The sequence below is a fragment of the Mustela nivalis genome (genome assembly GCF_964662115.1).
Source record: "Mustela nivalis genome assembly, chromosome: 18".
In the NCBI taxonomy this organism is placed as follows: Eukaryota; Metazoa; Chordata; class Mammalia; order Carnivora; family Mustelidae; genus Mustela; species Mustela nivalis.
This window is the reverse complement of record NC_139037.1, coordinates 16,322,397-16,344,936: the sequence shown is the minus strand read 5'-3', so window position 1 is coordinate 16,344,936 and position 22,540 is coordinate 16,322,397. Positions and strand designations below refer to the sequence as shown.

Genomic DNA, 22,540 nt, shown 5'->3' with positions numbered 1-22,540 from the left:
CTCTCTGTCAAATAAATAAATAAAATCTTAAAAAAAAAAATCTTAAATTTGGAATTCAGCTTAAACTTCAAGTTTAAGTTGAATTTGACCATAACCATATTCACTCTTTTTGTATGTGTATCTCTATCAGGTCTGTAATGGACCAGGTGGTATTATATTATATCCTGTCTTAAGTTTGGAAATCTTAGTTAAATTTAAATTGTTATTGTGGCTTTTTTTTTCCCCTCCTGAAGATGAAAGCAGAGGAATTTGCCATTTGCTACTGTGCTCTCTCTTTTAAGATTGCATGGTAATCTAGAATTCTTTTTACTTTCTACATACTGTCTTTAAAAACCAACAGCAGCAGTCTCTACTCTCCCTCCTTTTTTAAAGTTTTCTCCTTCCCTGTGCTGGGTATCTAGACAATAAATGTGTGATGACAGACAATTATAAAATAATTATGTTGTATATCAAGATTATGTGTTTTTGAGCAATAGAGCTACTCCTATCATGTAATGATAAGTGAAATTTATGCTAGAAAGAGACTGCTTAATGGCACATTTGAAACCATTTCTCTAAAAAAAAAAAAAAAAAAAAGTAGATCTGGCAGATCAGTGATACAAGTTAAAATAAGGTACCAAAAATAGGTTCAGAGAGCACACCTGTATATCTGTTGTCTTTTTTTTTTTTTTTTTAACAATAGCTAAACTCTCCACTGGAAGAGTGGTTTTTATATATTAGCTCAACAAAATATTTTAACAAGATTTCTTCTTTTGTTTCAAAACTGATAAACTTGAGATTAATCTTTTGCCACCTCTATTCTTCCCACTTCAGGTGACTGAACCAAAGCAGACTTAAGTTTTAAAGAACTTTTTTTTTAATTTGTCAGAGACAGCAAGAGAGGGAACAGAAGCAGGGGGAAGTGGGAAAGGGAGAAGCAGGCTTCCTGCAGAGCAGGGAGCCCAATGTGGGGCTCAATCCTAGGATGCTGGGATCATGACCTGAGCCGAAGGCAGACGCTTAATGACTGAGCCACCCAGGTAACTGCAGACTTAAGTTTTAAAAGTGAATTTACGTTTGGTGTGATTCATAAGTAATGCCATTTACCGATGAGTCCTTGCTCGCTAATGAACATTTGACTATATTCAACAAAAATCTGCCATCTGAACTGTAATTTTTGAGTTGCTCCAAAATAGATTGGTTGAACCAAAAAAGCTATAATAGAGAAATGGTACTTTATTATACTGTAAGATTAGCTACCCTGGTAGATTCCTAGTACCTTCCTCAGTTCTGCTGTTACTTAACTATGCTATTGACCCAGATGCTTTGTTTTAGAGTCCCCCTTTATCCCAGTCACATATTATACCTTTGGAACCTGAATGCTCTGTCACCTCTTCCGAAGTGATGGAAATCTCTTATGAAAAGCCAAAAGGTTCTTTGGGTGCCTGGAGGAATTTCTGAAACTGCAAGGCTAATTAATGACATATTAATTCAAGTATCGTTTCATCTAATAAGCACTTAGTAGGTACTCTGAAGTGTCCAAAAGAAAGTTCCTGCCCTCAAGTAGCACATAATCCATTATTTCTCAGTCACACCATGCCATCTATCAATCAGTGGTCAAGTAATTAACCACTTCATACTTTTACCAAAAAGTACCTCTGCAGTTCTGCTCCTCTGGCTGACTGGAAAAGGTTTGAAATCGTGCTCCGTCTCTGGTCCAGGACAACATGAAAGAACTCCAAGCACACTTAAGTAGGTCAGTCTTTTTATTAAGTTTAATTTTTTTAATGCAAAATTAGACTTTAGCGGGGCGCCTGACTGGTTCAGTTGGTGGAATGTGCAACTCAATCTTGGGATTGTAAGTTTGAGCCCCATGTTAGGTGTAGAGATTACTTAAAAATCTTTTTTAAAAAACTAGACTTTAGTTTGAGAAGAACAGTATAGAATATCCCTAGGAATAAATTACAACAACAACAAAACTTAAGCTCTGTTGCCCAAAGTGGATCAACAGCAAGTCTTTTTAAAGAAATGCTTCTTTTAACTATAAATAGCAAAGCTGAATGTATATTTCATCTACCCCCATTTCTAAATTGTGCTGATGCATGCATTTCCACACATACACCCGTTGAACGTCTCATTTGCTAAAAGTTCTTACACATGGTAAAAGGAACATTTGTCTAATGGTGTGTCAAAAAGAAAATATTTTAAACTTAGCAAAGTTCCACTTACTCTAGAACACTCTGACATTCAAACTCAATAAAAAAGACACCTAAAGGAAATAAGAGAGGCTAGTTGAATTTTTTCATAATTTTCATAGAGTGACAGTCCCCTCCCACCCACCTTGCCTTCCATTTATTACTGGGGTCAGCTTTTAAGGCAGTGTCCTTCATCATACCCAGAAAGTACTTCAGTCCTCTGTGATTGGAATGGCACAGGGCACATGGTCACATAGGCTCCTTTCCTTTTGTTTTCCACATCCCGGATTAGTGCACACAAAGTAGGTCTTGCCTTCAGTGTGTTGGCCTTTAATTTAAACCTACCCTTTGACAATCAGGTGCTAATGATTCTGTGGTATTGGAATCAGCACATAGGTATTGTCGTGGAAGTGTCTGTTCCTCCTACGTTGGCAGAAGTGCTTTCCTTCTATCTTAGTCCTGTTCTAGAGGGTATCACATGTATTTTTCACCCCTGTTTTGTGAATTACTAAAACTTGGGGGAGAGGAAATGACTTCAGTTAAGTTTTGGGTTTGGCACAATCATCAGTCTCAGTGATATTCTTCATACCTGTAGCAAGTCTACCCTGATTACAAGAACTGGTTTTAGTTTTGTATTTTTTTTTTTCTCCAGCATTAGACTCCAGTATTACGTTTACAATCTGTTGGATGTGTTCAGCATAAGACCTTGGTGCCCAAAGAATTTGTTCCTTTTTTGGTACCAGACCCAAGGTCTTATAGAAGATAATATGGCAAACCACTACCTATTTTGGCTAATCTGTGCAAATTCTGATTATGCCCCCATAGTTTGTATTTTATTCCATACAACTTTCATTTTCATTAAGTATTATTAGAAAACTAGAATAATACTTCTACAAGAAATTAAAAGTATATGATATTCTGGTTTTTTCCTTCTTTTTAGAAGCCTATATTTAAACAAGACTTCTTTTTAAGTGTTGTTTAAGATTCAGTTCTCAAATCCTCTGGTATTGCCAGACTACCAAATCAAAACTTAGGGCATAAAACAGGGCAGTATTTGTGTTCTTAAGAATTAAAAAAAAGCTTTATGTGTACTCTATAAATATAAATGCATAGACAATACTTTCCCTTGAGTTGGACATCAACATACAGCATTGTACATTACAATGAAAATTTGTAACTTAAGGGTATTATATATATAAATACATATATACGTTTGTAACCTTTATACTGTAAATAAAAAAAAATGCTTTTAGACTTGTTTTTTTTCTTTTATTTTTACATTAAAATGGTTTCAAACCTGCCGGAAGATTTCAAGAGCAGTACGAAGATCTTCTACATCCCTCCTCTTCATCCAGACTTCCCAGTTGTTAACATTTTACATTTGTGCCGTTATCCCCTCTTGTCTTTCTCTGACACCCTTACATCCTCAGGGTGTCCCTCCCAAACACAGCGACACTCTCCTGCATTGTCATTGTTGCCGTAACCCCTGCAGCCCTACCCCCACCACCAAATCAGCGTGGCCGGACACTAGCACCCAAGCCACAGACCCCATTCGAGTGGTGCCAGTCGTCCCAGCAAAGTCTCCTTTTTCCTTCCGGCACAGGAGCCTGTCCAGTACCACAGGTGGCATTCCGTTGTCATGTTTCCTCATTCTGCTGGTGTCATCTTTAAGCAGACGTAGAGCAACTCCAAACTCAAAAACCTAGCTTGGGTTCTAGTTCCACCACTGACTTTCACTGACTGACGGGAGCTTAATCATTGGATCCCTCTAAGCTTTACTACACTCTGAGTCGCACAGAGGGGAGGAGATGGTTTTTCAGCAATCCTATCAGGAATCATCAGTGCTCCATTCATTTGCACGGTCAGTCACTCACTCTGCATGAGATTTCGCCCTGGCCCTACCTCTCCAAGCTGTTACTCACCTGAACTTAGTTTTTGTAGCTCTTCTTCCACATTCCTCTTGGCCCCCACTCAAGGGATCCTTAACAATATTGTTAAGAACCCACTCCTTGGCAGGAGCCCTAGAATGCTGGCGTTTGTCCAGTCTGATTTTACTAGGTTGTATTGACTAAGCAGAGCTGACTCAGCGGTTCAAGCTCAGGTTCACAACACGTGTCGCCCTGCCAGCATCAGCCGAATCCCACCTGGGAAAGTGAGGCGCAGGAAGGAACAAACCAAACCGTTTATCTGCAAGTCAGTGACTTTCTACCTGAAGTGTGAGAGCTCAGATGTGTGGGAGCTGATAATCTGATTTCTGCTCTAGTGAGAAAGTCAGAATATGAAGTTCTTGATCTGATTTGGATCTACGAAGCCGGAACATGCTCCATGTGACATCCCACAAATCATATTTAACGCCTTTATTTCCCCTTCCCTCCCTCCACTGACTCCTAAACTGCCAGCAGTGGCAACACCACTGGAGAACTGAGGGGTTCTCGGAGTCTGTTTTCAAGCTGTCCTCCCAGGAAAAAGTCCGCAGTGGGTGGCCAAGTGAGACGGGGAGGAGGCCCACTTCCTGCCACCAGATGCGGCTGCTTGGCACAGAACTTCCCTCCAGGACGGGGAGCTTCCTCTGGGAAGCTTGCTTTGTTAGCAGGGCCGGTGTCAGTACTGCCGGCTCACAGAAGACAGAAGCTATTCCAGGAGTCCCAAGAAAGTTGAATAAGCAGAACGAAGAGAAAGTAAACACAACCCGTGGATCTCACACCCAGCCCTTGCTATGTGCTGAATTGTGCTCCACCAAATTCACAGGCTGAGCCCAACCCCCCACATCTCAAGAGGGTGACTGTATTTGGAGATAGGACCTTTGAAAAGGCAATTCAGTTAAAATGAGGCCGTTAGGGTGGGCCCTTGGCCAATCTGACTGGGGCCCTTAGAAAAGAGGGAAGGTTGGGCAGAGAAAAGGGATGCATGTGCACCCAGAAAAGACCCCCCGAGGATACAGCAAAAGCATGCCCATCTGTCAGGCAAGGAAAGAGGCCTCGGAAGAAACCAACCCTGCTATACCTTGATCTTGGACTTCCAGCCTCCAGAACTATGGAGACAATTTCTATTGTTTAACCCCCGCCCCCAGAGTGTGTGGTCCTCTGTGATGGCACCCCTAGCCATCACAACCCAGCGCTCCTTAACTGCAGGGTCTTCCAGCTCTGGAAGGACAGCGCCGATGCCAGGTACAGAGTAGCAAATACAAGCCTCCCCAGGCCAGCCACACAGCTCCGACGGCGTCTGAAAGCACAGTGCTCACGGTGGAAGTTGAGAAGCCATGACTCGTCCCATGTGTATGCGTCTCCCTGTCTCACCCAGGCTCATCATAGCCCTGTCCCACCACTCCCACCACGATCCTGATTCCAGTGTCCACAGGAATGCGAAGCACCTTGCTTGGCCTTTTGGTTCCTCAGTCTCCTTGTGTGTGATGATGGCCCTTTTGTTCCAGCTCCGCCATCCTCCTGCTCCCACTGTGGCCCCCTAGACGGTTATTGCTGGAACGGAGCCATTTCCAAAATCAGGAACTGAAGCAGCCCTCTCCAGCATGCTCCTGCTGGGACCGTCCTTCGACCCTTTGGGTCCTCAGCTAGTTCATGGACTCTCTCGCTGGCTCCTTATCCGCCTCCCTCCTTCCCATCCCATCGCCCACCATTGCAGCACCGCGCTCGCCAAAACCTCTGAGTTCCCTGCGGTTCTGCCTTCGTGGGAGCCACGTGGAGGAACCCAGCTACCTTCCTGCATCTAGGTGAGTAGCTGAGTCCTGGGGAGGAAGGCTCAAGGCAAATTGGTACTTCTGTAAATTTACAGAGGTTGCCAGCCTTTACCGGGTGTTCACCTTAACACTGCTCATGTTTGGGTCACTTGAAAGGATTTCAAACCATCGTTACTCTCCTCAAACCCCAGGGCTCCCTCTTCTCTCTCTCTCTCTCTCTCAGCAGATTCTCTTTGCTCCTAATTCACTGGGAAAACAGCAGCCACCCAAAGGTACTCTCCCAGCTTCTCTCACCTTCCAGCTGACCTAGGTAGGCATTTATCTTCTTCCCTCCGACTATAATGTCTAAAGCCAGTCCTCTTCCTGCTTTGGTCCCATTCCCGTTCATAAACCTTTTCAACTAGACCCTTCCTACTGGGCTTTTAAACATGTTCAACTCTTCTCCCATTAAAAACCATCACAGATTCCTTCCCGGACCCCTCAACTCCTGCAGCTAATGCTCTAGGCCTCCTTCGCTTTCAAGAGTTGTGCCTCCTCGTGACCCCCCCCCCCCCCCCCCCCCCCCCCCCCCGTCTCAGCCAGCCCATTACAGGAGGGTTTCCGCCTCCATCACATGACTGGAACGTCTCTGGCTGAGGCTGCTGGTGTCTTCCTAGGACTGTTTGCCTCCTCAACTGCATTAGATACTGTGCTCCCGTCTCCTTATCAGTCCTCCTTCCCTGACTCCCAGAGCACTCCTGTGGCTAGCTTCCCTCTCTACCTGTCTTTCTGAGCTGCTTTGGCGGGCTCATCCTCCTTCCGTCAGCCAGCAAGCATCCAAGCTCTGTCCTAGGCTCCGCCTGCACGCTGCGCTGCCCTAGGAGATCTCATTCCCACCTATCCCCAGAGGGCTCTCAGCTGGGTATCTCCGGCCTCACCTTTATTCTGACTCCGGGATGTATATGTCTAACTGAAACTTGGTGTTTCAAAGACACCTCATATTTGTGATCTTCCTCACTTCTCCACCCCCCAAACCTGGGCTCTGTTCAGTATTCCCCAACTCAGTGTCACCAGTATCTGTCCAGGTCCTGAAGCCAGTAACCCAGGAGTCACCTCTGTCCCTTCCTGACCCTCACCATACCCCAAGTCTAAAACACTTCCATGTGCTTATGATTTGTCTTCCACAATGTCTCCATTCTGTATATGTCTCTCTGTGCCCCTGCCCCTAGTACAGGCTTCCCTCATACTTGTGGGCTACAGCAATAGCTTTGCATGCTATAGCCACCCCATCCCTGCAAGCTGTTCTGCACAGTAGGGCTCAAGTCACCGCTCAGAAAAAAACAACAGGGCCCCTGGATGACTCCACTGAGGAAGCATCCGACTCTTGGTTTTGTCTTAGGATAGGCCCACCACCTCATCTCTGGGTTTAGCTGGGAGTTGGCTTCCCTCTGTTGCTCCTACTCTCTCTCTCTTTCTCAAATAAATAAATAAAATCTTTTAAAACAAACAAATAAAAAACAGTTTCCCATTGTCCTCAGGATAAAACCCAAAATCTCTACCATAGCCAAAATGCCCAGGCCTTGCCCAACTCCCCCACATCAGTTCATTTTGACTTACTTTCTGCTCTTTGCCTATATGAGCCTTCTTCCAGTTTCTTAAATTCCATCAGTGGCCTCCATAGGGCCTCAGCACCTTTCTACAGGCTGTTTCATCAACCTGGAGTGTCCTTTCTCCTGCCTCAGACCTCAGCTTTGAACCTGGTAACCTTTTCTGACCACCTATCTTGGGCAGGTGGCCTGTTAGATGTGCACAAAGCATGTGGATTTTCACAGATGGGCCTCAACACACTTATTACATCATCTTTCCTGATGAACATCATCTATCTTCTCAAACAGTAGGCTGACCTAGAACTGTTTTGATCATTGCTATATCCCCAGAAACTAGCACAGATATACTATACTGAAGTTTACAGGGCTAAAGCCCCCAGCATTGGAGATTTAAGAAAAACACTTTCCTGGGCTCTTGGCTGGCTCAGTTGGTAGAACATGAGACTCTTGATCTCAGGGCTCTAAGTTCAAGCCCCAGGTTGGGTGTAGAGATTACTTTAAAAAAAAGAAGAAGAAGAAGAAGAAGAAGGAAAGAAAGATCTTAAGAAAAAGAAAAGAAAAGAAAACCACTTTCCTAAAGAGAAAAGTAGCAGGGTTGATACTAAAAAACAAAACCAAAAACTGACTTTAGACTGAACCACCAGCATCATATTAATAGTTAACAGAGGAGTCACCAGTATCTGTCCAGGTCCTGAAGCCAGTAACCCAGGAGTCACCTCTGTCCCTTCCTGACCCTCACCATACCCCAAGTCTAAAACACTGGCGCCTGGGTGGCTCAGTCCATTAAGCACTTGACTCTTGATTACTGCTCAGATCGTGATCTCAGAGTTCTGAGATCAGCTCCACTTCTGGCTGCGTCCTGGTCATAAAGCCTGCTTGAGATTCTCCCTCTCCCTCTGCTCCTCCCCTTGCTCGTGTTCTCTCTCTCTCTCTCTCAAAAAATAAAATAAAATAAAATAAAAATAAAAATAAAATAACAATGGTTAACAGAGACTGTATCCCCAGTGTGAGGTACACTGTGTTTACAGTAGCTAGCTCATTTATTCCCCCCAAAAGCCAGACAAGGTAGATACTAATTATTAGTATACTCTATTAAACATAAGAAATCCAAAACTCTGGGAACTAGGTTTACTGTGCAAGAAAAACTGTTCTACAGGCACTATTTTGCTAGAAATGGTATCTAGGACTTGAGGACTTGAGGTTTCCAGGCGCCCTGCCTCTGGCCCCGCCCCCGCAGCCCTCACTTCCCGCCCCCCTCCACCCTGAGCTCCCCGCCCCTAACACGGTCCCCTGCCCAGCCCCGCCCAGGCCCTAGTCGGTGCCGCCCCTGGGCCGCGGGGAGCTGTGCCTGCAGTGCCAGCTGTGGCCGCCGGGGGGCAGTCGCGCGGCTCAGGCCCGACCGCTCTGGGCCGCGCTCCTCGCTCGCCCTCCGACTCCGCTCCGGCTGGGAGCGGCTACCCTGCCCGCGCCCAGCGCCAAGTCGCCGGGCTCCCCGCGCCCGACGCAGCAGCTCGGCTCCCGGGGGCCGGACTGAGGCCGCAAGCAGCGCCGCGGGGTGTGGGGCGGACCCAGGAGATGAAATGACAACGTCAACCCTCCAGGTATCTCGGTGCGGCGGGGCTCGGCTTCCGGAGGCCGGAGGAGGCGCGGCGGGGCCTGCGAGCCAGCAGTCGGGCGGGCGGCCTGCTCGGAACCCCGGCCCAGTGGCCCTCTCCCCGCCGCCCTGTCGCCGCCTCCACCCGTTTCTGTTTTCATGCGCCCGGAGCCACGGGCCGTCTCCCGTCCAGAACTCCCGTGCCCCTGCCACCCCCACCCCCTGTCCGGCCAGGCCGAGCCCCGAGGCCGCTCCGTGCAGCCAGCGGCGCCCGAGTACCGCGGCGGGAATCAGCCTCCTGCGGACCGCACAGGCGCCGCCGGGGAAGCTCGGCCCCGCAGTCGGGCTGCTTGCTCTCCCTCCTCCTGCTTCCCTTAGGACGAGTCCCCGCTCCTTCCCCAGGCTTGGATTTCCTCCTGTCGGCCCGCGACCCTTCATTCATTCCCCAGGTCTTGCCTGGTGGTGCTGGGGCGGCGTCACCTGGATGCGTGACTGACCCATTCTCCAGGTGCTGCCCGTCCTGCTGGGCCGGCAAACAGAAACCTGCCCAGGCCTCAGACCTGGGCTTCAGTCTTGGCTCTGCCACTCAGTCGCATGTGACCTTGGGCCAGTTACTTGATCTTGGAATTTCGGGTTTCCTGTCAGTGAAATGGGGTGATACCCTGTAGGGTTGTTGTGACAGTGGCTCTGGATTGAGTAATACAGGTAAAGTTTCTAAACACAATGTCTGCTACATAGTGCTCAAGATAAAGCCTGTCAAGGAGTTAGGCAGGACTTCGTGGAAGAAGGGGCATATGCCTGGATCCAGAAAGGATGGGTAGCATTCAGACACCTAAAGGTGGAGGAAAAAGTGGGAACAGAGGCATGGAATAAACTGGGCTGCTTGGCCAGGAATTGACTAGAGTCCAAAGCCAGACCCCACCATCCACCAGCAGAAGCTCTGATATGTTATCACAGGGGTTTGTAAACTTTGGCTGCAGATCCCACCTGTCCAGTTTTTGTGAGCTAAGAATGTTTTTACATTTCTGTTCAAGTTTTATTAAGGAGCGCCTGCATGGCTTAGTTGGTTAAGCCTCTGACTCTTAATTTTCGCTCCAGTCACGATCTAAGGGTCGTGGGATGGAGCCCTGCGTCTGCTCCATGCACAGCAGGAAGTCTACTTGAAGATTCTCTGTCTCTCTCTGCCTTTCCCCCTGCTCACACACTCTCTCTCTCTAAAATAAATAAATAAATCTTAAAAATAAAAGCTTTGTTAAGCTATAACTCACCACACAATTTGGCACATTTCAAGTATCCGATTCATTGGCTTTTAGTCTATTCAGAGTTGCGCAACCAGCATCACACTTTCAGAACCTTTTCATCACCCCAGAGAGAAACTCCACACCCTTTACCATCAACCCCACGAACCTTGTATCTCTCCCAGCCCAGGCAAACACTCAGATAATTTCTGTCCCTATGGATTTGCCTATTCTGACCACTTTTCTTTCTTTGTTCATTTGTTAAAAGATTTATTTATTTAGTTTAGGGAGGGGGAGGGGCTGAGGGAGAGAGTAACTCAAGCAGATTCCTCGCTAAGCATGGAGCTGACTCGGGGCTCGATCCCATGACCCCGAGATCAAACGAGCAGAAACCAGGAGTCCGATGCTCGACCAACTGCGCCAGCCAGGCGCCCCTATTCTGGATATTTTATGTAACTGGAATCATATAATATGTGGTCCTTTGTGACTGGCTTCTCTCACTTAACATAATGTCGTAGGTTTTTTGTTTTTAAAAGGCTGGGAAAAGATATCTCGTGACACGTGAAAATCATGAAATTCAAATTTCAGTGTCTATAAATAAAGTTTTATTGGAACACATTCCTGCTCTTTCATTTATGTATTTTCCATGGCTGCTTTCGGTCTACAAAGGCTGAGTTGTGTAGTTTCTCCAGAGGTTGTATGGCCAGGCAAGTCTAACCTATTGACCATCTGGTCCTTTACAGTTTGCCAGCTCTTCTGTTAGCACATCTTCCTTAGCCTTGTCCTTCACCCTCATCCTTGCCATATGTGTTACTAGAGATGCACCAGGCTGGCAGTTTTATTTATCACCTCACCCTTGTGTTATGCAAAACTATTCTTCAAACTGCAGCTGAGGCCTCTTGCCTGTGAAGTGTTGTATGCACTTGCCAGAAAGACTTAATGTGCTCTTAGGTGCATTAATCAGTAAAGTATTTCGAAGGGAGGGGAGCAGAGCATCCCTCAAGTATTGTTCTGAGCCCTGCCTTTCTAAAGGACAGACCCAAGCAAGGAGGCATATAGAGTGAAAAAGTCCATGGAACTGGGCATGTTTGTTCTGGAGAAGAGAAGCCATCAGGGACAGGGGAACTCATTCCATTGTCTCATCAGAAGAGCAGGTGGTGGGGGGAGAGTAGACCTGCGAAGCTTGTGTTTAAGCTAATCATCCGAGAAGGTTCTGGGCTCCTGGCCATTCCCTCTTTGTAGGTAATGGAGGTAGCTGAGCTTGAAAATAGTAGCCAACACTTTGACCTTTCCTCATCTCCTCCACCTGGTGAGTTCATTTATCATCATCTTGGCCAAACTGACTCCCGTCCATCAGTTCTGTAGAGCTAGCCCTGTCTTACTGAGACTTCCGACTTTCAGAGGAGGAAGGGCTGCACAAATGCCTGAGCCCGGCCAAGAGCTGGTCAGGAGGTTTATTGTTTGCTGTGGCCGGAACTGTGTGGACATGGTGGGATCTGCCGGCCTCATGTCCAGTGCCGATCAGCTTGAGGAGGGTGATTCTGGTAATGCTTCCTGGGCTGGTGAAGCCACGGTTTCTAAAACTGGATATGTAGGTGTAGGGCAGCTGCTTGAAAATACAGCGTGCTTTGAGTTGAGTTTAGAGCACAGGCCTCCAGGAATTGTGAGATTCACAAAAATACCCTCACAGAGTTCTTAGAAAATTCCAGAGGACCGTTCCTCTCAGTTGGCAATACATATATGTCTTTGGAGTAAGCATACCCTTTTCTTTCTTTTTTAAAAGATTTATTTATTGTAGTATGTGCATATGCCAACGGGGGAGGGGAAGAGGGAGAGAATCTTCAAGCAAACTGCCCACTGAGCACAAAGCTGGACGCCCCTTGTGTCCAGCTTTTGGCTCATGACCTGAGCCAAAACCAAGAGTCAGACACTTAACTGTGTGCCAGCAAGCACTTTTCTTACTAAAACTACTGGTATGCTGATCCATGTGTCTAAGCATCCCCTCCCTAAGGAGCAAATTTAGGAAAACCCATCTCTTTTTACCACAGAGAAGCAGGTTGGGCCAATAGGAGGATCTGGTAGAACTCAGGGCTGGCTCGTCTCTGGCCTTCGAGGGCAAGTGCAGTTCCTGGCCTTCTCGCTGAGCAGCACACCAAGCAGTTGGTTCTGGCGTTTTCTCCAGGCGCTGGGTCCAGGGCCACTTTTCTTTCCCTTGATGCAAGGAATAGAAAGTGGATTCTCCCCTTGAGCCCTAACCTGAGATACTTGGTCAGGTTTCCACTTACTGAAATCCAGAGTGAAATTGAGAAGGAGATCGCTTTCAGCTGTATGAGTGTATTGTGAAGAGGGATGGCCGTCTTTTAAAGCTCCCTTTCAACATCTTTCTAGCTGATGTTGGAAAAATAGGCCAACATAATTGTGTGCATCTAACAGATCTGTAGGATTCCTGCTGCCCTGGGACTGCAAGGGCTTTTTGGGTCTCTTGGGAAGCACTGAGGTATCTGAGGTATTTGCTTCACCTTTCCAGAAAGCCATTGATCTGGTGACGAAAGCCACGGAAGAGGATAAAGCCAAGAATTACGAGGAGGCCCTCCGGCTCTACCAGCATGCCGTGGAGTATTTCCTACATGCTATCAAATGTGAGTCACACAGGGCCCAGCCCGCCGGCGGAGCGCATGAAGAGCTACTGCGGGAGCAGGTGCAGGTGGGCACACCCTCTCCACTTCCCCTTTTGCAGATGAGGCACACAGCGACAAGGCCAAGGAGAGCATTCGAGCCAAGTGCATGCAGTACCTAGATCGGGCGGAGAAGCTGAAGGATTATTTACGGAACAAAGAGAAGCATGGCAAGAAGCCAGTCAAAGAAAATCAGAGTGAGAGTAAGGGGTGAGTACAGAGGAGTGGCGGACCCCTGCCGGGACCAGAGACCCCAGGAGCATGTGTCCTTTTTCTCTGTTGCTGCCATTCCTGGTGCTGAATATTTCCATGAACGGTGTCTGGTTGGATCCGCACAGAAAAGCTGTGGGTGAAATACGAGCCAGCAGGGAAGTTACAAGCCTTGGATTCCACACTAAGACTCTCAGGGTACATCCCGCCGCTGCCTCTTCCTAGCTGGGTGATCCTGGACGCGTGCCATGACCCCCTGTGCTTCCAGGCTTCTCATCTGTAGAAGAGAGATAACGTTCCTTCCCGCCCAGTGTTGCTCTAAAAGGGGGATGAGATGATGCGGGTCAAGGCCTGAAAGTAAAGTGTGGTGGGCAGGAAGGATGGAAGAAGTGCCAGCTGCTGTGACAGTCAGAGTTACTGTGTGCATCTGACAGATGAGATGGCCCAGATCACAGAGCTGGCACCAGCTGGAGTCTGGACCCCACACAGGGCCTCTGTGTCCTACCCCAAAGCCAGTGTTTGCTTGGCAGCCCCTCACCTCATGTGTGGTTTGCCCACCACAGAGATTCCAGTTAGCTGAGCATAAAAGCCAGTGGTGTCCTGAAAGTGAGGGGGTGGGCCCAGGCAGGAGGGTCACGCAGCAGGAGAGAGGTGGGTGGTGTGTCTGCCGCTCCCCGCCAGAGCTGATGGGCTCTGTCCCCGGATGGACAGGTTCCCCAGAGAGCCAGACATACTCTGGGAAGGGAAGAGGAGGGGGCAGGAGGTGAAGCATCTTTGGCGGGGGCTGGAAGAGTTCTGAGGATGGCTGATCACTTAGGACCCATTAGGGATTGGCCCTGGAGTGAGACCTGTGACCTTGTTCCTTTCCCAGATACCCCGCTTTAAACCTTACCTCCTCTCTGAGTCACAGCCACTTGCTGTCTGTTGTGAATCTGTGTGAAAGGCCAGTGACAGCTCTGGTTGCCCGCCCAGCTGCTCCTGAATTCCAGCCAAAGCGTATAACCCTCACCAGCCTTCTGAGAGAACACACGTCTCTGTTCTTACTCCATTAATGAAGAAACAAGGTTGGGTCATGGGAGTGTTTTCCTGGGAGTGTCAATTACAGGTGGTCTGAGGCTCCCTGAGGTCCCTCGCCACCGCTGAGCAGGGCAAGCAGCTCCTACTGGGCCAGCAGCCAGAGCCTGACCTTGCTCTCAGAGCCTTCTTGCCAATTGCCTCTTGCTTTAGCCTGTCATCTTCTGTCTCCTTCCCCAGCAGTGATAGTGACAGCGAAGGGGATAATCCAGAGAAAAAGAAATTGCAAGAACAACTGATGGGTAAGAGGCCTGCCGCCCCAATGGCGGTGGGAGTGGGGGGGGTGTGGCGAGGGCCTTCTGGAGGGTCGGCTCACACTCCTCAGTCAGGCTCCAGGTTGAAGGCTCTACTTGCCTCTTGCAGGTGCTGTTGTGATGGAGAAGCCCAACATTCGGTGGAATGATGTGGCTGGCTTGGAGGGGGCCAAGGAGGCCCTCAAAGAAGCTGTCATTTTGCCAATTAAATTCCCACACTTGTTCACAGGTAAGAGTTGAGCTACTTTAGGCCAAAATGGAAAAACAGCAGGCTTCCAAGGAACCCAGCCCAGGGCTCACACTCGGAAGGTGTTCAGGAGCAGGGGGCCACTCAGCTCTCTTGGCCCTCAGGGTGTGAGGGCCCAACCTTCCCTCTCAGGGCTCTCGGTGGAGAGAGGCCCCAGGGTCTACCCATCACAGCCATCTGCTCCTTGGCTCCTTTCTGGTGTCAGGAACCCCTTTGCAACTAGAACTTCAACTTGACTCCCAATGGGTGAGTAGAGTCAGGAACCAGTGGTAGCCAGTGTCACTTCCACAGTTCTGTGGGGTCATGAGCCAGGGCTAGGAGCAGGCTCTCAGCAGGTAATTTAGTTCCCTTTCTTCCTTTGCTTCTAGAATCGGTCATCTTGTCAGGTTTTTCTGTTCCCCTTCCCCAGTCAGGAGGAAGCTCACCTCAGTTTATTCTTTGTTGTAGGCAAGCGTACACCTTGGCGAGGGATACTGCTCTTTGGACCCCCTGGCACAGGGAAATCCTACCTGGCCAAAGCGGTGGCCACAGAGGCCAACAACTCCACCTTCTTCTCTGTGTCCTCTTCAGACTTGATGTCTAAGTGGTTGGGGGAGAGTGAGAAGTAAGTCAGCTGCCAGACCCTGCTTCCCTGCCCTTGAGCCACCGCCCAGAGGAACTGCTGTTGGGGGTCATGGAGAAGGAGCCAGTGGAGGGGAATCCTGCTAGCTTGTTGGGTGGGACACTGTCCTGACAGAGCTTGCCGAGACTGAACGGGCGCGCTGGGGAGAGGAGTCCTCATGAAGGGAAGGCAAAGGCGCTCCCAGTCTTTGGGTGTCAGGTGGGTGTCCTCTGTTGGGGGCTTCATGTGGTTCAGTTATTTTCCACACCGACTCCCGTTTTGCAGAGGAGGACACCGAGGCTGAGCGGAGGGGAAATGACTTGTCCTAAATCCAGAGCTAATGACTGGGGCTGTCACCAGGGCTGGCGGTTCCTCACGGCACCGTGCTGCCCGTGGATCTGTGATGACTGGGGGCTGAAATCCTACCAAGACGGGCGTCCTGACCTGCCTGTGGGAAAGGCAAAGAGAAGCAGTGGCTGGGCCCTTGGCTGGGATGGGTGTGGGCGTCCTGATCCCAGCCCCACTTGTCACCCTCACAGGCTAGTCAAGAACCTGTTCGAGCTGGCCAGGCAGCACAAGCCCTCCATCATCTTCATCGATGAGGTGGATTCCCTCTGCGGGTCCCGCAATGAAAACGAGAGCGAAGCCGCCCGAAGGATCAAAACGGAGTTCTTGGTCCAGATGCAGGGTGTGTGCCAGCACTGGGTGCCCTCCCCGGGGCCTCCAGCCAGCCCAGCGCGTCGTAACTTCCTCAGCTGCGGCGGGGTCTGATGATCCTTAAGACAAAGGGGAAATGTCAGAGCAGCCCTTCTGGGCTCCGACTCCACAGGCCTGCAGAGAGGTCACCCTGGCCTTTGGCCGCCAGCCTTCTGCCCTTCTCGAGGCCGGCAGGGCTTCAGAGAAGGCTCGTGGCCCAGCGGAGCTGGTTGGGGCCCTGCAGGTGGGGGGCACTGGGCTGGCCCCAGATCGGAACACAGAGGCCCCTGAGGTGCTTCCCCCAGATGCTCCTGTCCTTGCAGGTGTTCTGAGTCGGTGTCTGTGTTTCCCGTTCTCCACAGGGGTGGGGAATAACAACGACGGGACTCTGGTGCTTGGTGCCACCAACATCCCCTGGGTGTTGGATTCAGCCATTAGAAGGAGGTGAGTTCCCCCTGGTAGGTGCCGGGGGCTGAGGTCTTTCTCCCGCTGCAGTCAGCCCGTGGTCTCCTGCCGCTGCGGCTGTGGGTGCGGACGGCCTCCGCTTCCCTGGAGGCCGCTTCGCGTCTGTGTGGTGAGCAGAGTCCTCAGTGAAGCCACCTTCCGGAGGGCCCCAGCACCTCTCTCAGCGAAGACTGTCACGCCCTCTCTTCTCAAGTCCTGCTGTGTGCTTGGCTCTGTAGGTTTGAAAAGAGGATTTACATCCCGCTGCCTGAGGAGGCTGCCCGAGCCCAGATGTTCCGGTTGCACCTGGGGAGCACTCCCCACAACCTCACAGAGGCCAACATCCACGAGCTGGCCCGGAAGACGGAAGGCTACTCGGGTGCCGACATCAGCATCATTGTGCGGGACTCCCTCATGCAGCCGGTCAGAAAAGTTCAGTCAGCGACACACTTCAAAAAGGTGAGTGGAGGAGCGCCTGGGTGTCTCAGCTGGTGAAGCATCCAGCTCTTAGCTCAGCTCAGGTCTTGATCTGATCAGGGCTGTGAGCCCACGATGGGCTCCACTCCTGGTGTGGAGCCTGCTTTAAAAAAATAGGTGAGTGGCCAGCAAGGAGTTGTTCAGAAAGTGTCACAGGAATGAGGATGCCAGCTTTCTCTGCCAGGTCCTTGGCTGCTCAGGGGACATTTCTTTGGTCTCATGGAGAACCAAGGACAAGTATGTGAGCCCTCTGGCTCCACAGACTGGGGTTGCACCTGCTCTCTCTTTCCCTGTCGTTCTTCCTGCGTGAATGTGAGCGTCTGAGATTGTGGGAAGCCAGAGGTCATGGCCCCATGCAGTCACCTCTGACACCTCCACAGTCAGCGCTGTGCTGTCGTGTGTGGGGCCCCCACTCAGTGTCTGAAGAATCAGCAGGTGCAGAATCACTCGCTCTAAGGAGGAGCTCCTGTCACACAGCGTGTCTCTGTTGAGTGTCTGCCAAGGGTCCTGCTGTGTACCTGGTGCTGTTCTAGGACGTGGGGAGACACTTGGGACCACAGCAGACAAAAATCCCTGTTCTATAGGAGTTGAGGAGATACTTATTTCTTAGAGGGTAATGAGGGGGAGGACAGAGCAGGAGATGGATTCTGGTGTTTCTGATGTTCGGAGTTGAGTGGGCAGGTTGTATTCTTTTAATAATAAAAAAAAATTTAGTTGAGAGAGTGAGGAGTTGGGAGGTGCAGAGGGAGAGAGAATCCCAAGCGACTCCCTGCTCCATCTCACAACCCTGAGATCATGACCTGAGCCGAAACTGAGTCAGGTGCTTAACTGAGCCACCCAGACGCCCCACAGTAGGTTGTATTCTTAAAGGATAGGCCATCCTAGATAAGATCTGAGTCAAGAGTTGAAGGAGGTGGAATTAGCCTTGGGGATATTTGGGGGGATGTTGCCAATAAAGCAGACTGTGGTTAGAAGAACAGTTTTGATGTCACTACATTTGTGGTGAGATTTGATGGAGTCACTGAGGGAAAGGAAGATACTGAGACACTTCAGGCCACAGATCGCGGTTCTGGAGAACAGTGCCTGGAATAACACACTGACCACAAACCTCCAGAATCCTACCGTGAGCTACTTGCACCTGCCAGCCTGAGACTTCTGAAGGAGTCATTCTCTTCTCAGACCGATGAATGACCGAGAAAGCCAGGCACGCATTCATCCTCTCCCACTGCCTTCTCTTCAGGACTCAGAAAGCTGAGGCATCCCACCCCTTCCCCAGCCGTCGAGCTGGAGCCCCTGCAGCCTGACTCCTATTTGATTTCAGGTCTGTGGCCCTTCCCGCACCAATCCTAGCGTTATGATCGATGACCTCCTGACCCCTTGCTCACCAGGGGACCCAGGGGCCATGGAGATGACTTGGATGGATGTCCCTGGTGACAAACTCTTAGAGCCTGTGGTTTGCATGGTAAGTGGCCAGCTGGGAGAGGGACTACACAGAGCCCAGAAAACTGGGGTCTTGGGCCTGAAAATAAAAATAGGCTTCTCCCCTTCTCTGGAGTAGTGGGTTGTCCTGAGCTGTTGTGGCTCCTCTGAAACAGAGAGGGGCTCTGGGTAGCTGGGGGTCCTGCTGTTAGACTCAGTGGGGACCCAGGATGGAGGACATAGCATGAGCATTTTATTTTATTCAGCAAGAATAAAGTCCCTCTGGCATGACTGCATCATTCCATGGGTTTGGCTTGTTTCGTGCCCAGGAGGAGGCTGCGAGTGTCTGTTGGCAGTTGGCTTTGGTGTCACTGCACAGGCAGCCTCATGGGACTAGTCCTCCCCTCTCCTCGTCCTGGTCTTCCAGATGGTCTTGCCTGTTGTGCGGGGCAGGTGTTTGTCAGTGTGGCTGGTATGGCGGGTGTGTAGTCAGAACGAGCTTCTCCCAGCAGTTAAGACATGAGGGGAGTTTGAATTCTCTCAGTCAAGAAGTAGGCCTGTTTGGGAACGACACGAGCCGCCTCTGGAGGGAAGAGCGGTCCTGGCACAGGAGACATGCATGCAGGTGCCAGGCAACCAGAGGGAGCTTTGCCTTTGGGGCTGGGAGCGACTGGGAACACTGGCTTCTTCCTGCTGGACCCCATCGGTCTGCACAGAGAGGCTGAGGACCCTGGGCCGGGCTCCTCCTTAGGTTCGTGCCCTTGTCTTTGCAGTCGGACATGCTCCGGTCTCTGGCCACCACTCGGCCCACCGTGAATGCAGATGACCTCCTGAAAGTGAAGAAATTCTCAGAGGACTTTGGACAGGAGAGTTAAAAATTTCTTCACTTGGTGACGGTGAAGGTGGGAGGTTGACTGGTGTAATAAATCCACGGCACTCCCCACGTCAGTGGCCAGACAGCGCTCCAGGGCTCGTCTTCACGGCACTGCGGCGTCCCCTCTGCTGTCTGGCTGCCGGCTGGGGAGCAGGAAGGAAGGGCCTCCCTGGCCGCGGAGACGCGGAAGCACATTCAGCACCGGGTGGAATACTGGTTCTTCCTCCTTCCTCTCCTCCTCCTCTTCTGGATGCTCACCAACTCTTTGTCTTGCCCCTCTGTATTTTTTTGGTTTTTTTTTTAAACCTTTCTTTGATCCCCTAAATTAATGCTGCTTGGATTTTTGTCTTGTTTATAAATAAAGTTAAAATCTCCCGGAAGCGTCAAGGGGTGGGAGCAGCCCGCACTGTGGGGCTGTAGACCTTCAGGACGGCTGGCCACTCCCTCAGCCTGTCCCTTCTAACCCAAGTTTTACTCCCTGCCTTGGAAGGCCACGAGTCAAACCAAGCCATTCCCAACCTCCTAGGTCAGCATCCCAGGCCCTGTGTCCTCCCTGCAGGACAAGAGGATGGTTTTTGTGAGCACAAAGCTGTGTAGATCAGAATGAGTGAAGGCAGTCAGGTGGGTTTTACTGCTGCCTTTTCTTCCCTCTGAATGTGAGACCACCACACCCCCACCACTGCCCCCGGCTCCCTGCCCTGGAAACGGGCTAATAAATCCTTTCCCTCTTGAGCCACCTGAGTGATTGCATCTTTGATTCTTATCTGGGCTCCTTGAAGGCCACACTTGCTTCCATGAGAAAGACCCCCTGCTCTTTTCTCTGTGCTCTTCTCTTCATCAGACCAGGGGACTGCCAACTGCTGCAGTTCCCACTGTTCTCCAGTCGGGCTGGCCCGATCCTCCCTGCTCCCACCCCGCCCGCCGGGGCCTTGCACCTGTGGCACCTGGACAGTTCTTCCTGCGGACTGGGAGGCCTGCGGGCCAGACATGGCCTGTAGCTATGTTTGGTTTGGCTTGCTGCCAACACTGAAAAATCAAGAGTTGATGTAAAAATTCAGATTTCTGGCTTCTGGGAGATTAGGCAACCTGTAGCCACAGCTGAGCGGGGGGCTGCCCTGTTCAGAGGCAGAACACTCTCTCCAGCTCACCCATCCCCACACGGACTGCCTCACCCCTTCGGCTTGCCTGCCCAGCTCCTGTGGCTGTTTGAATTTGTGACTCTTGATCCGGAGAACTCTGCTAGGCTCTGTAGAAATGCTGAGAGGAGGCTCTGCGCCCGCGGGACTTGTGTGAATGAGTACACAAAAGGCCTGCCCTCGGGCTCCTCTAGCTCCCTCCGACTCCAAAAACCATGATCATTGTTCCAGGTCTTACCAGAACCCAAACTGTCCAGAACTGATGTTGTGACTGACTCTTAGATCACAGTAGCCTTGCACCTTGGTGGTCTTTGATTTGGTTAGGAATGGCTGCTGAATTGTGACAACTTTTTGTTGGGCTCCTTGAAGGCTCAGGCCCAAGTGCTCCTCTCCAATGTGGGTACATCGGCCCTGCCTCAATACCATGGGACCCCTTGGCAGCAACTATGGCTGGCATCTTTGTCACTTAGGAGTCCCCAGGGCTCTCACTTTAGTTATGTGCCCTCAGCCAGCAGTTGTTGTTTGTGAACACTGGACTAGAAGCCAGCACAGGACATTGCCCTGCTCGTACAATTTCTTTTTAGCTACTTGTGTTTTCTTATTCTACCTCCAGCCACCTTTACTTGAAGCAGGTCCTTGCTTGCTTTATTTTTAAAATCTTCCTTTCTATTGTTCAGACACCTTGACAAGTCACGGGTTAACAGAAACAGGCTGCTGTGGTTCATCTTCACAGCTCTGGTCACAGCTGTCACAGATGTCATGCCTCTCCATCACCAGTGACAGGATGCAGGGTGATGACTGTCCTATTCACATGTGAGGCTGAAGTCACTTCAAACTGATGGTGTGCCTTCACCATCCATGTTAAACACCACTCACAGGTACAGAGGCATTTCCTCCCCTAAAAGCTAACTCTGAAATTCACTCCTCCCTACTTGGGAATTCTGACCCAAACCTTCTGTCTACCTTGGCTTTCAACTTTGGTAGTTGACTTCTAAGGTAGCTGACTTCTGAAATGTTCCTTGGCTCAAGATGATTTGTGAGTGTGGTTATTGTGGCTGATACATCTCCCTGAGGTGGGTGACGTTTTATTAGAAATGCAGATTTGTGGCTTTAGGCTGTAGTGGCTAGTTGGACAAATCCTCCTAGGTGGATTTGGTTACAGTAATGCACATCCTGTTGTCAGCAATACAGAGTTTCAGGTTTTCTCCAAGGTCCTTTCTGAGCAGCCACATACTCTCGGGCCCCCAGATCAGAAAGCTGCAGGCAGATGTTACCGATCTACATTACAAAGGCATCTGTAAGGACGTTAACCACAGAGCCAGGTAAGGAAGCATCAGAATATTCTGAAGCCACCCTGCAGGAGCTTAGGAACATTGTCCAAAAAGGAAAGGAGGGCCACTGACTTCTAATTTTCTTAAGGATCCATGTTTTTAGTATACACACCTCTCCAGTGGCTGAATATCTAACATGACCTTGGAGCAGTGCTGGCTCCTATACCCTTCCAAAGTTTAATGCAGAGAGAGCCAGTTACCTTTGGCTTGACCTTGTAGGGCCCCATGGGGTGGTCTGTTTCGAGAAAGCCATACTGGATCCATTTAGTTAACTACTGTTTAAAACAAGTTTTTTCTAAACAACTTCCGGGACTGACTACAAGGGTAACAGGATTTTGAGGATTGTGGTAAGAGTACCTGTGTTGCAAAACTCAACATAAAAATGAGGCAAGACCAGTATCTAGAAAAACAAGTTCCTTTAGATCTTGCAAAACTCTGACAGTATCTTAAGGCTAATCGTTGGTCAGGTTGATGCTAATTTATTTTTCCAAAAATAATTGTGACCAGGAAGCACAAGTTTTGCTTTGTTTCTTTTCTAATTGTGACAGGAAGAGGTTCATTGCTTCCTCAATTATCATCCCTCCCCTAGCCCTGATCCATGAGCTCCACCACAAGAATGAGCCAAACAGCAGCTGCCCAAGAAATCTTAGCAGGGAAATCATCACCCAAAACTTGTGACCCCGGTAAAATGTGTAGGTACTCATTCATGTTAATACTGTCATTAAACACTTCATGAACTGTGACCATTCTGTTCTGTTTTACTTACACAAGCAAACTGCTGTTCAAGGCAAAGGACTGACTCTGCAGGTAAGACAC

The 22,540-nt window shown here is 49.7% G+C and overlaps 2 protein-coding genes across 2 annotated transcripts in view; both read left to right on the top strand.

Annotated features, from left to right (window-relative positions):
- Positions 1–3,428, top strand: part of SNTB2 (syntrophin beta 2) — a 115,692-nt gene extending 112,264 nt beyond the window's left edge. The window contains exon 8 of the mRNA XM_082711732.1: positions 60–3,428. The gene's annotated coding sequence lies outside the window, so the exon portion shown is untranslated. The remainder of the gene's footprint in view (positions 1–59) is intronic.
- A 5,410-nt stretch (positions 3,429–8,838) lies between these two features.
- On the top strand, positions 8,839–22,467 carry VPS4A (vacuolar protein sorting 4 homolog A). Its single transcript, XM_082711751.1, has 11 exons — positions 8,839–9,055; positions 12,814–12,925; positions 13,024–13,171; positions 14,426–14,487; positions 14,609–14,728; positions 15,194–15,350; positions 15,887–16,035; positions 16,406–16,487; positions 16,727–16,946; positions 18,286–18,426; positions 19,157–22,467. Exons 1-11 carry the CDS (start codon positions 9,035–9,037, stop codon positions 19,256–19,258), a joined length of 1,314 nt encoding a protein of 437 aa, XP_082567877.1. The 5' UTR covers positions 8,839–9,034; the 3' UTR covers positions 19,259–22,467.
- Positions 22,468–22,540: the final 73 nt, after the last annotated feature.

Coding starts and splice junctions, on each gene's coding strand:
- VPS4A (XM_082711751.1), top strand. CDS start 9,035: ATGACAACGTCAACCCTCCAG. Junction 12,926..13,023: donor TTTCCTACATGCTATCAAAT/GTGAGTCACACA, acceptor CCCCTTTTGCAG/ATGAGGCACACAGCGACAAG. Junction 18,427..19,156: donor TAGAGCCTGTGGTTTGCATG/GTAAGTGGCCAG, acceptor TTGTCTTTGCAG/TCGGACATGCTCCGGTCTCT.